This window comes from Hippocampus comes, unplaced genomic scaffold (assembly GCF_001891065.2).
Source record: "Hippocampus comes isolate QL1 unplaced genomic scaffold, H_comes_QL1_v1.1 scaffold78, whole genome shotgun sequence".
In the NCBI taxonomy this organism is placed as follows: Eukaryota; Metazoa; Chordata; class Actinopteri; order Syngnathiformes; family Syngnathidae; genus Hippocampus; species Hippocampus comes.
Genome location: NW_017805798.1, coordinates 228,578 through 242,040, shown reverse-complemented (window position 1 = coordinate 242,040; position 13,463 = coordinate 228,578). Strand labels below are relative to the sequence as shown.

Genomic DNA, 13,463 nt, shown 5'->3' with positions numbered 1-13,463 from the left:
GTGGTCGCAGTCGGCCAGCGGCTGTGAGATCTGCGCCACGATGCCGCACTCATCTGAAAGAAGCCACGGCGCCACGTCTCGCTCGGGAGGCCATCTTGAAAAAACACCGACCGGAAAAAGAGAGCGGTCGCTCACCGAAGCCGAGCGGTTGTCCGCCAATGCGCACCATCCTCCACAGTTCCCCGGACGAGCTGGTGAAGAGGAGGTCGGCGGGGAAGCTGTGACATCAAAAACAAGTTGGAGTCGAGTGAGCAAACTTGCGCAAACATCAAAGACGCTTTGGGAACATCGAAGACCATTTAGACGTTCAAACGCATCACTTTGGACTTCTCTATGTTTCTATAAAGACAATTTTGAATCTTCCCTGACTAACATACATATTTATGTGAGCATCAAAAGCACTTTAGAGTTTTTTGGAAAGCTAACGTGCATTTTGGGGAAATGCTGTATCAAAGACAATGTACCGAAAAGGCATGTTAGCATTAAACATCAAAGACAAATTGCAAATACAGTATCCTGAAACTATTTGGCCCTTTAAATGCACATGCTGTTCTTTTTTTTCTGAAACATCATAAAATTTCGAGTCGTCCTTGAACCTGATCTTTGTTGGCATCAAAAACACAACAATTTTTCGTGAAAATCCGAATTCATCTTCAATTTTACATTTCATCACGGGACTAAGACAGGACAGTATATATAAAAAAAAAAAGTTCACGGCAGCAGACGGCAGCGGGAGGGTTTTGCAGCTTTGGCAGCTTTCAGGTCACGACAGCGACAGGCGAGCTTACCGTCTTTGAGCGTCCGTGTCCATGACCAACGAGACGTAACCGTCAATGAGGGAGAAGGAGAAGAACTTGATCTGGTCCAAGTCTGTGCTGGGAGACGTGGCCTCGTCTTGTTTGGGGCTAGGCAAACACAAAAGTCCCTTTGTATCGCTCTGCCACCAAATACATTTGACCAGTTTCACTCTGCGACATGAAATTTGGTGGCCATGTCCATCATGAGTAGACACACACAAAACGTCTCCTGAACTAAACCTTGGAACGACACATCAGGTCTGCCATTTTGGTCCCAAGTGATTTCGGTTATGGACAAACTCCTTTTTGAATGAGTGGACCCACAAAAAAGTTTCATGAAGCCAGGCCCGGAAGGAGTCGGGAAGTCTGTCGTGTTGCTTTGGAATCGGCCTTTTTGGCTCAATTTGGCCATTTTGGGTACACGATTTCAAAAACAAACTTGTCCAAGAGATTTTCCTTAAATTCAGCTCCTTGGCGGGTTTCGCTGGGCAACATCAAATTTGTAACCAACACGAGTATGCGCACAAAAAAAAAAAATTCTTGCCTGACAAAAACACCAAGAAGTCTTCCATTTTGGTTTGAGGCAACCACCTCAACCAAAAATTAGCTTGGTAGCACAGACTGAATTTTTCAAATGTATACCCATCCCCTGAAACTTATTTCATTTAGCAACATGAAATTTGGTCAACGTGTCGATCACAAGTAGACTCAAAAATAGTTACAAGTCTCCTTGCCGTGAAACACAAATCTGATCCACGACCCAAACATTGTTTTGGTTCGCACTCATAGCTACCAGCCACATTATTAAGAGCACATGCATTTCCTTTGCCGCCACAAAGGAAGGCCTTGAGCTACAGCGCCACCATGTGTTCTGACAACGCCATTGCAGTCCATCTATAGCTGACCTTCCGGAGTAGAAGAGCACGTCGATGAGCGTGGTGGCAATGGACGGCAGAGTATCCGGGTCCAGGGACATGACGCAGAAGCGGTTATGAGGGATGAGCACTGGGTGAAGGGTGGCCGGCACGGCTGCGAACGAAGCAAGACGTGGAGGTCACTGAAGTGGTCACTTTGCTTTCATTTCCGATCATCCTATTTGCCCAAATAACGCAATGTCGTCATCGAGCCCTAGAACTGCATCATGCTCTAAATTATTTACAATGGGCTACCAACAAAAAAAAAGAAGAAAAAATGAAACAAATAACAAAACACAAAAAGTGGATTTTATTATCGTCCTTTGGCTCAGGGTAAAAAAAATTAAAAATGAAACAAAAATTTTCAATTAGAGGGGGGAAATTGTCTTTGTTTTTTTGCAGGTCATGGTCTAAATATTAAATTGGTTGCGAATTGTGTGCGACTCGCAAGCTTGGTGCAACCGAGCATTGCTGAAGCTGCATTGAGCTGCCATAAAAAGAAATTATTTTTCTTTTTTATTTTGTTTTTTTTCAAAGCAACCAAACAAAGTGGAGACTTGGAATGAATCGTGAACCTTCTTTGCCGTTGTTGTGCAGGCCGTTGGCGATGTCGTGGCCACGGACTAGGAGCGACTCTCCTCCGACTTCACGGAAGATGTTGAACTCCTCCAGAGTGCCCACCACCACCGGCAGGTCCTTCTCTCTCACCTGTGCAAAAAAAAAAAAACACCAGACCGCAAATTGATTTTACTTCCGAGCGCAACAATGTTTGTTTTTTTTGGCATTGGGAAAGTACACCAAGCTCCTTACCAAACGTTTGCCATGTTAGCTTTTGCAGGGAAATTTCACAATGAACCTAATTTGACTTTCTGCCAAGTTGAATGTGCACGTTTAACTGTTCAATGTTTCGATACTTTCTTTAACACCGAAAAAATGTGGAATTCATTGTGGAAAAAAAGTGTTTTCTCACCATGACTTTGCATTTTTTTTTAAATGAAGGCAAGAATTTTCTGGAAAGAGAATTATATTTTGGGGATATAAAATGCCTAAAATAGTAACCTGACCCCCACTACAAAAGACTGAAAAATTAAAAAAAAAATTGAAAGTACTCTTCTAAAGATTTGATTAGTTTCTTTAGTTTTCCTTCTAAAATATGCAACTTTTATTGAAAAAAAAGGTGTTTTTCATGCCTGCTTTTCTGTAATATATAAACTACCCCAGCAAAAAAAGAAAAAAATCTTTCTTAAAACTTTTTCATTTAAAAAAAAAATCAGACTCAAAAATGTATTTGTCTCGAAAGAAATGTTGCTTTTTTTCCCTCTAAAACATCAAGATTTATTTCATACATAAAATTGTTGCTTTCTGTACATATCAATGGGCAATTAATATATATATTTTTTCAACAAAAACCCTCCCCCCCAAAAAAAACAATTTAGAAAGAATACATGTCTCTTGATTTCTAATTTCATATTAAAAAATGTGAATGTTTGGGTAGTTTTTTGTTTTGTTTTTTTTTTGGGTGGGTAGGTTTTTTTTTTTATTAATTGCATCTGTCTTTTATTTGCTTTCTCCCCTTGCTGCGGTCCCAACCCAGTTTGGAGGCGCAAGCACAGGCTGACCAGGATGAAGTCGGTCTGATAGGTGGACACCATGAAGACGGAGACGTGCTGGCGGGCCAGAGGCGCGATGACCGACTCGGCGATCTTGGTGACGCCCACCGCCTGCGAGCCGAGCGAGGCGTTGGCGTCAGAGAGCACGTTGAGCGGCAGCCACACCGAGCCCTCCGCCTGCAGCTGCGACGAGGCCTCCAGCTCTGCCCGCGCAACCAAAAAAAGTCATCATTCATCATTGATCTCATCGACTCCTAACCAGGCATATCACAAAGTACAGAAATACCACGAGCAGGGCAGATTGTTTCACAAACAGGTGGAATCGAAATGCAAAGTAAGAAACTCTTTGGAAGGACAACGTGGCATTTGGGGTTTTTATTTTTTTGAGCCACAGATAAAAACTGAGCCAAAGATTGAAACAGGCCGTCTTGTTGGTGGCGAATAATTGCATTGAAAATATTTCCATTGAACATGAGATTACTCGTGCCATTCGATGTTAAGTGCACGTATCTAAATGTGACACAGGTAGAATATTTGCAGGCATATTCAAATGAATAAATGCACAGTTTCAAAATCACATGCTGTTCCAGCGCTCTATGAATCCAATATCAATCGATAATCATTTCATTTACAAATTATTTCTAGAAATACACAGACTACAACTGTTGTTTTTTTCTTCTTAGTACCTTTGAAGCCTTCCTCATCCAACACGACGGTGTAGTTCTCGGGGGTCTCGGTCATACTGAAGAACTTGCATCTGAAAGCAGGGTTTGTGTTTTTTTTTTTTTGTATTACAAAATGGCAATAAAAAATTGTGTCTATAGAGACACACACATCCACACTTTTGCATTCCCTCAGTGGGAAGTCCATGTCACCGTTTTTCAATGACATACTGTTCTCCTTTTAAATTGAGATAATCTCAGAGCAGAATGTCAAAATGAACGAGCATAAATGAGAAGTTAGGGCGTCTGGAAATTTTCATGGTGTTTTTTTTTTTTTTTTGTATGTTATTTCCAAAGCCTGTCACTTCCGCAGTTGCAATCACTGCCCACCGTCCGCAGTGATTGCAAGCGTTTCAAAATGTTCAACCAAAATGGGTTTTTAAGAACAATAGATAAGACAAAAAATATTATTGAGACAGTGTAAAAGTGCGCGGATCCTTTGTGTGTTTTTTACAATCAAACAAACTTCACTTATCGTCTTACAATCAATAACATAATACTAAAGCACGATAAGAAGACATCACTTTCTGTTGGGGCAAAATGCAGGATTAAAGAGGATATCACTTTGAATATTCAGCAAAAACGAGGCTGATCTTGAACCAAATTCTATTTTCACTCTTCTTCCTTCCAATTCACGGTGTCAAACTAGTGTGTCACCATCTAGTGGGCAACAGTTGAATAACAGCCAAACTAAACGGAAGGTAGAACAATAAATAGTTATTTAAAAAAACGGTGATAGGGGGAGCACAGCATTTTGCACACAGTTTTTTCTTTTAACATTGAAAGAAATATTTTAATAGATGAATCCATGGCCACCAAACCCCAAATATGTGAGGATAAACTGTACCATCGAATCCGATTCAAAATGCTTGCTCATAAATTCGTGATAGAGCGGGAAAAAAGTGAATAACGACATTGGCCTTCAGGCCTATCTGGGCCAGACAGCACGGCAGAAGGGATATCCACGAATTGTTGCAGGGTTTGACGCTGGAAACAGCCAAAAGAAAACATTTGTTGTGGCCTTTGTTTTTTGTGGGGGGGTTTTCTACCCACCGAGATGAAAGGAAGCCCGAGCCTCCTGTTCTTGCACAGCCCGAACGACTGCTGACTCGGCGAAGCCAAGTCATTGTCGTCGCCGCCGCCGCCGCCACTGTGCGACCGGACACACAACACACGACAGAGCGGCTGTGCTCGCTACGACACTGCATTGTGTTACTTCCTGTTGACCCTTCACCTTCCTTTTGTGTCCAAGTGTGATGATAGCCATAGAACAGGAAATGGGACGGACTGCACTTGCACAATATGAGCAGTACAGGTTGTACAGCTTTGAATAAGATAGGCGCATCATTTACCAAGTACAGTTGTTGGATGTTTTAGAATTACGGGAATAACTGTGCTCATTTCCATTAGCCTGTCTGTGAAGTTTCAAATCTTATGTTAGCGTTCAGCCAGTTTGATTTGGTTGACCCTTTTGGTCTCACCAGGATAAAAAAACCTGGAAAGTTTGGTGATTTTTTTTTTTTTTTAAACAACACGAAAGCCCTGAAATTGTAATTTATCTTAACAAGGGAATTTCAGGAAGACCTTGGAGGACTCTCTTTTTTTTTTTTTTTTTTTTTTTTTTTATGACACGCCACTCAACTTTTACTTTGTCAATATAACAACAAACAGAATAAATATATTCAAGCCAGCAGTTTGGTGACATCATCACAAACAAAGATTACACATTAACATAATTACATTCAAGTACATAAGTATATGGAGACATTATTGTCAAACTTGGGAGTATGTCAAAAATCTTATGCCCTCATCTCCAAATTAGCGACTCTATGTAACAATCAATATGGGGCAAAAAATAAATAAAAACTTAAAACACAGGACGGTTTAAAAATGGCACCGTGAATATAAAATTTCCACAACGGAATAAAAAGTCCAACAATATTCAAATTTCTGTAGCTTGCTATCAAAACAAGTGACAAGCATGAGCTCATTACCGAATGGAGGCGCGTTCATCGCACAATCGTGAGGCAGCGTGTCTGATTGGACCAACTTTTTGCCAACGCTCACGTCGGCCAATGGGAATCAGTGGGCGGGGTCTCAACTACGATCAGATGTGCAAAGTGCTAAAACTACTGCATTCGCTTCTACTCAGTAGTTGGAAATTTCCAAATTTAGGCGGGGACAACACACAAGCCTGTCAGCCTCAGCAAGAACGTAAAGTGGACCCCCACCTCTCCAAAGTTTAACTTAGTGGGGAAAATAAAAAATAAAAAACTCGAAAATTAAACAAAACCTGCTCATCGTTGTAACTACACAGCGATGTGCGATTGACGAAAGCCGGTTCAGAGCACATATCGCCCAGGTATGGGGAACGCAGCACGGACAGTCCTTGCCTTATAAAAACAAGAGGTTACCACATGCAACACATTTACGTCACGGTAGGTTATCCGTTGTCAATCGAAATCGGTCCTTTTGTCAACATGACACGGCGCAACACGCATACTGACGCAATTTCTCCCAAACTAGGCAATGTTCCGAGTGGAGGATGTCAATGAGCCCCCGCTTACCGTGTCCGGTGGCGGAGGAATATCAGCTTGATCAGCGGATGCGTGAAATGCGCCAGGCCGCTTTTGGTGATGCTGGTGACCCGCAGCCGGTGGTCCAGAATGTGCAGCTCCATGTCCACTTGAAAGCGCTTGTTAGCGCTTGACACCAACCACAATGACTAACTGTGCACACCCACCCGTACACTAGCACTCCTCACGACGAAAAACATCCGACAAGCCCAGCCCCGCGCAACAACTATGTATTCAAATGAGCAAAACAGCAGACACGCCCCCTTTTCTTAAAGTTACAGTGTAGCATTTGCGCGCTTGTTCAGCGTCACGAAACTTGCTGGTTCCTGCCAGCCAAATTTCAGGTTGTTTCGTGAAACATTCGGTCAAGATCTGACCCTCTGGAGGAAATTGGTAAAGACATGATGGCAACGTGGCCTGTCGCATAGCTTTTATTTTGACGGACACTCTCCAGCATCTGTAAACTCAGAAGTGGAATTCATTGTGGAAAAAACAAATAGAAATACCATAATTAAGCCTTTAAAACAAACACACACACACACACACAAAAGAAAATTACAGCCATGTTTTCATTGAGACCACACAACCATTATACTAATGTTTTCCCTGAAAGGCACTTATTTTGACATCAAGATTCATATAACAAGAATGTGCCTGACTTGTACAGATACATTCGCTTGTCGCTTTGTAGGTACACCCGCATAATGCAATGAGGTCCAATGTGAGAGGTCGCAAAAAAAAAAAATGCTCATTTGAAAGGTATTAATTGAACAGGATATTTTTTTGTAGACATCACAGCAGTTAGACAATTTTGACTTTTCACACACACTTCTCGATCATAATGTTGTTTTTGTGCTCAGGGCAAAGGTCTTCCTAATATAAAAGTATTGCTTGGGTGCCATGTTGTGGCACCAAAGAACTACGTGGATTTGAGGAGAGGAGCTTCATCTAGACAGGCAATTGCACTCTCTACTATAAAGGTAGTACTTTGTTAGCCTGTGAGTGGGTATCAATGACTCGTGGAACACTGTTTTTGTATGACTACTATTGGAAGTCATTAGATGGTGCAAGTGTACCTAATGTTGTGGCCCAACAGTGTGGAAACAGTGTTGTTGTTTGCTGCTGCTGCTGTTGTTGTCTTTGTTTTCCAGTTTTTGTTGTTATTGTAATGGAGAACTGGAGGTGGGAATCATTATCCTGGACTCCATGCTCCTGATGAGAGGCACTGCAATAAACACACAATATCCAAGCCAAAAGGTAAGCAGAGTTGCAGTGTTAGCACAGATTCGTGTTAGCTTCTGATCAACGGCACATACTCGGATGCTCGGCAAAGTTGTCAATGTTGGAGGAAATAATGTGGGGAATTTGTATAAGTGACAATTTGAATTTGGTAGCTTGCTGATGAATTGATGATTGCACGAGGGAAAATACAAGCATGAATTTTTTTGACTCAAAGGTACATTGGCAGTGAGTCTCAGCTGAACAGCACAAACGCAACAGGCTACTTCAAATGCGTCAACAGGCGCATGTAGCTCGCCTGACTGGCTAAACTCGCTCGCACCTCAGATTGTATCGAGGTCTGATGATGCTAGCATGATGTCCGCATTATGAGCTACGAACGCAAGGTCTCAGTGCATCGCAGTCCTACCCGTGTAGTACACGTTGGCGTCCCATCCCTCCTTGCGCCATGCAGAGTTCCTGGTTTCATCTCGAGACTGAAGGCTTTCATATGCTGCGACATGAGCACAAAACAAGAATCAAAAAAGCGTCGTCGTGAGTCCGGAAATAAGTCTGCTAACTGTCGTTGACTTGACAAGTTAGCCAGCCAGGGGCACTGCATTCAGCGCCCCACCGTGGCCCTATCCATAGCGTTGAAAGGGAGCTACTGCACGTGTCCAAATTTTAACGAGGGTTTATGTGTCAAAATGTGTCTGCCCCAAACCAGAAGAAATATTTTACAAAACCAGACAACAAAGATCGAACTAAACAGCTTTACTCATCATGAACCATATCCCATTTATCCTGCTCGTTTAAAAACAGTAATCTCCGGTTGAAACAATCCTGTTCCTTCCCCGTGAGTCGTCCTCAGAGGGGCGAGTGGTCTTCCTTTAGTGTAGTTGCCCGCTCACCCCATAAGTGATGGACGACGTACAAGTCGCCGACCTGCGAGAAGAAGCCACCCACGGCCTCGTTGTTCTCCTGCCGGTATTTGATGGCCCTCGCCCTGGTCACGACACAGATGAAGGCCAAATGGTGGTCATGGAGCAGGTTCGTGTTTTGCTCACGTCAAGCAAGAATGAGGAGGGGTGGGGGGGGGGAGGGGGCTTACCAATGGTTGCCCCACTCGATCATGGTCCCTGGCTTGAAGCAGAAACAAGCATTAAAAAAAAAAACAAGATGTCAAATTGGATATGTAAGAAGTGGCAACATAATCTTTAAGACTTTCTTTAAGGCCACCGCAATAAAATTTCAAGACCTCCCATTCCCAAAATGGGACCACTCGGAGTGAAAGTCATTTTTACAATGACGACACATTTTTTTTCCACAGCAACGATATTGTGAGTCCAACAGAAGAAGTGAAGCTACCTTGAGGGAGTAGCTCCTCATTTCATAGATGTTAGGTCCTGGTCTAGGAAGGGGTTCATTCCAAAAACTGAACTCCAACAGCAGCTGATTCCTCCTGGAATGCAGCATTTTTGCTCTCTCTTTGCGGGATTCCAAATATTCCTGCCGACAAACAAGCAGGTGGGTTGTCATAGCAACAGCCAACACGCCACAGTTATCACTGATTGTAATCATTTTTTTTAAGCGTCGTCGTGGTGTTACCTTGTTGACTTTGAGCTTGTTGAGGCATTCCGTCAGGGCGGGGTAGCCCCCCCTGTAACGCCACAGGTGCACTGCAGAGAAGCCAAGAGACGATTTTAACCAGCGCTGCAACACACACTCGCTTACCAAGACAAAACATGATCCTGCTGAGAAAATTATTTACAAATATATTGATGGCGTTTGGTTGACTGAACAGTGTATGAGGCGGAAAGGAGTCCGCATGCATTAATCCTCGTGGCTGATCAGTTTGTCTTACTCAAATGTAGCGAAGCGAACCATTTTCACTCGTTAGGGTCTAAAAAGAAAACATCCAGACTGTCAATCTTGAAGGAAGAGGTGGCGTTGTTTACAACATTTCTGAGACGGTTTGAGCATACGAGATCATAGATGAATTCTCCAGCTATTTTCACCACAGCATTTTAGAAAGCGTAAGAATAACAGATGACGTGTCAAACTATTCAATTGATCAAATTGGTACGTTGCAAATATTTGCTCAGAAAAAGAAAAAAAAACTTGATTGCATTTCAATCCCAAATGCACAATAATGAGGTCAAAGGGGAGCTGTTCTGTACCTGCTTGGTCCTGCTCACCATACCAGGTGTTCCAGCTTCCCACCACCTCACACGGATAATCCTCATTGTGATGGAGCCTCTTTTGCACCTCTGCCCTAAAAAAAAAAAAAAAAATCCAGATACCAACTGAGACTCCTTCAGAATCAAACGATGCAAACAAACAAGAAAATGTCACAACTCACTCCAAGTTGTTGTAAGCTTCCAGGCACTCCGGTTTCACATTGTGAACTGAAAAGTGTCGAAAAATGATTTCATAAAAAGACTTGCATGCATTTTTTTCAACACAATTGTCTCATGACTTTCAGACTAAACAATAAACAAAGAAGTAAACATTGTGCATTTAGACGCACCACAGAACGTTGCCGTGTATGAGAGTCTGCTATCTTAATGCTAAGAGACGATGCAAAACGCTTTAAACAAAACAAGCATCAATAGTGCCACAGGCGAACACAAACGGTGGAGCAACACATGTAGCCAGAGAATATAACATTACTCACAGGCATATCTTCTTTATCCTCGCAAACAAACACCAAATATTGCTGCAGATTTGTTGTGACGGTCCGTTTCATATTCGGCAACCAAATCTATGTGTATATTCTACCTAGGTTTTTAATTAACTGCCCCCCTCTGGCCACAGTGCACACACACAAGGAGGAGGCCAATTGAATTCATTCATGAAATCATGATGGAAAAAACTGTTTTAATTCTTTCCACTGTTTTGAATTATTTTCTTACTGGAAGATTTTAAAAGGCACAAATCTGAGTTTTGTGCCATTTTTCTGATTTAAAAAGTGTTTCTGTGAGCGTCTGGATGAATGCTTTCTAGTACTATAGCTCCTTGTGAGTGTTCTCATTTTGTATTTGTCAGTTTGACTGTATGTCACATTTGGTAAATGCCGATTGTGGCTTTGACCACCGACGAGGGCATCACAGAACTTAAATTGCTCCATTCTTTTTGTTTTCCACGTTATTCGAGCGGCGGCGTGCCATAAGCTCTCTGGTGGCGACGGTGCGCCTACCTACATTGGATTTTGTACAGGTTGGTGGTCTCCTGCTTGGAGAGCAGGTTGGAGTGGGCATCTTTCCTGGCGTCCACTTTGTGCACCGACGAGGAGGCAGAACGGAACCAGCGTCCAACGGCGCTCTCGGAAAACTTCCTACGTGCCCGAACAACATGCGAGAAAGAAACATCTTGATTTTTATTGTGCACAGTGCCAGCTATCATCATAAAAAAATAAAATAAAAAAATAAAAACAGCGAGAGGAGTCTTCATTTTCACTCTTTAAAAATAAGTCATCATTGTTTGAAAACTTGTGGGACTCCCTCGTACGGGTTTAAGGATGACACACGTACTGGGGCTCACATTCGACATTCATCCATGTCGGAAACAACTCCAGTAAATATCATTCCACACACTGATTGACTCACCTGAGCCAACCTTCAAAGTTTTTAAAATTGTCTCACCTGCCCTTTCATCCGGAATGTTCTTTGGATTCTTCATCTTGAAAAAATTTCACAGCCACAACACTAACAAAGCCAATGAAGAGGCAACGTTTCCCTTGGCGTTCAACCATAGTTACAAAGAACGCTGCAAAGCATGCTGGGAAGTGAATAACCTTGACATCATATAGTGTCCTGTTAAAATAAGAATAATAATTCAATCTCGTGAATTCCACGTTTTAATCGAGGACTATAATTAGCCACATTTTCCTTCTAGGTGGTCTGCACGATAACAACCCAAAGCCAAAACAAAAACAAATATGTAGCATAATTGTAAAGTGAAGAGATAAGCGCCAGCTGCTTTTTCAAAGTTTTTAAAATTGTCTCCCCTGCCCTTTCATCCGGAATGTTCTTTGGATTCTTCATCTTGAAAAAATTTCACAGCCACAACACTAACAAAGCCAATGAAGAGGCAACGTTTCCCTTGGCGTTCAACCATAGTTACAAAGAACGCTGCAAAGCATGCTGGGAAGTGAATAACCTTGACATCATATACAGTACTGTCCTGTTGAAATAAGAATAATAATTCAATGTCGTGAATGCCACGTTTTAATTGAGGACTATAATTAGCCACATTTTCCATCTAGGTGCTCTGCACGATAACAACCCAAAGCCAAAACAAAAACAAATATGTAGCATAATTGTAAAGTGAAGAGATAAGCGCCAGCTGCTTTGGCGTTGCTATACAGGACAAAGTTCGCAAGTCCAGCAAATAATTACATCGAGTTTGCTCTGCCCACGAAAAACAAATACCAATCAACTCTTTGCACGACATAACATTAAGGACGTATCGGACTTGAGAAAAATGACACGTCGTATCATTTTTTTTTCTCGAACCAAACGTCACCTATTAATAATTTAAGATGATAAATTAGATTTGGAACATGACGAAACGAAGCGGGGAACTCACCTGCCCACGTGACTCACAGCAGAGTAACGGCACAACAATCGTCCTTGGGACCGAACCGAACCGGTCGTGGCCATGATGAGGATCCCGTCAAAGTTTTTTTTTTGCAGGGGGCTCGCAGTCTTACATAGACTCGAAGAGTGTTGGTTAATGTTTAGTTTTGTTGTTATCAGCCGTTCGCCGGGGTGTGGGCGTGGCGGTGGTGGGCGTCTCGTGATGTGGCTTGCGCCAGTCGCAATCGATGGTCAGTCGATCAGACGCGACTTATTGATCGCTGCGGTTGATTGTCGCGCCTTTTACTGGCCACGATGAATTGGAGATGAAACACTGGAGTCGTGATTGCTGTGTGCACTCTGAGCTTGCACACGTCACCTTTTCATTTTTTTGCATTCAATGAGTCTAAAACCAAGGGTGTCAAACACATGGTCCGCGGGCCGAAACTGACCGGTCACGGAGTCCAATTCAGCCGGACAGGATGATTTTGGCAAAGTGCAAAACTGAAAAGAACACGTTAAACTGCAATTTTCCAAACATGTGTTGTTTCTAATTTTGTCCACTGGAGGTCACACAAGGACGCAAGATTTAGAAATATTTTAAAACAAGGATATCACAAAACCTCCGTCAGAGGTTTCAGTTTCAAAGAGCTTGCTTGGTGAGAGCCTTTTGTTTTGTTCATGCACTGCCGCAACTTGTATTTCAAAGTCGATGTTGGCAAGAAGCAATAAATGAGACCCACAAATTTGACAAAAAGTTGTGAGAAAAGAACCCAACCTACCGAAGTCAAACCGCACTTGCTCCGAAGCCAGCAGCGAGGGTTCCTTTCCATCTAGACCAACAGAGAAATCTCTTTAAACGCATGCCGCTAATTGGTGTGAATGAACAATTCTTTGGACTCTTTCACGCAGTGGATGTTGACACGTTTTGTTGCGGACCAGCGCTGGTGGAGAGCTGCGAATGAGAGTGGAAAATGTCTGTCAAGGAAATGTTTGAGATCCACTTGACAGTATTTCTTGTTAGACCATAACACTGCGCAAAAAGT

General features: G+C 42.5%; 2 protein-coding genes across 4 annotated transcripts in view; both read right to left on the bottom strand.

Annotated features, from left to right (window-relative positions):
• Positions 1-6,850, bottom strand: part of castor1 (cytosolic arginine sensor for mTORC1 subunit 1) — a 12,213-nt gene extending 5,363 nt beyond the window's left edge. Inside the window, exons 1-7 of one of the 3 annotated variants that reach the window (XM_019885734.1) lie at positions 6,611-6,850; positions 4,008-4,078; positions 3,331-3,524; positions 2,287-2,419; positions 1,703-1,826; positions 789-905; positions 136-218 (exon numbers count right to left, since the gene is read on the bottom strand). In XM_019885734.1, coding sequence (XP_019741293.1) covers positions 136-218; positions 789-905; positions 1,703-1,826; positions 2,287-2,419; positions 3,331-3,524; positions 4,008-4,078; positions 6,611-6,723 — 835 coding nt within the window. In that variant the 5' untranslated portion in view covers positions 6,724-6,850. Of the gene's footprint in view, positions 1-135; positions 219-788; positions 906-1,702; positions 1,827-2,286; positions 2,420-3,330; positions 3,525-4,007; positions 4,079-5,096; positions 5,235-6,610 lie in introns of those variants that run through there. The other 2 variants (XM_019885735.1, XM_019885733.1) reach the window with 2 other exon arrangements.
• A 324-nt stretch (positions 6,851-7,174) lies between these two features.
• On the bottom strand, positions 7,175-12,532 carry nipsnap1 (nipsnap homolog 1 (C. elegans)). The gene is made up of 10 exons (XM_019885749.1): positions 12,428-12,532; positions 11,041-11,174; positions 10,200-10,245; positions 10,018-10,112; positions 9,446-9,516; positions 9,206-9,346; positions 8,949-8,980; positions 8,749-8,843; positions 8,268-8,351; positions 7,175-7,844 (listed from the first exon to the last, which is right to left on the bottom strand). Exons 1-10 carry the CDS (start codon positions 12,499-12,501, stop codon positions 7,780-7,782), a joined length of 837 nt encoding a protein of 278 aa, XP_019741308.1. The 5' UTR covers positions 12,502-12,532; the 3' UTR covers positions 7,175-7,779.
• Positions 12,533-13,463: the final 931 nt, after the last annotated feature.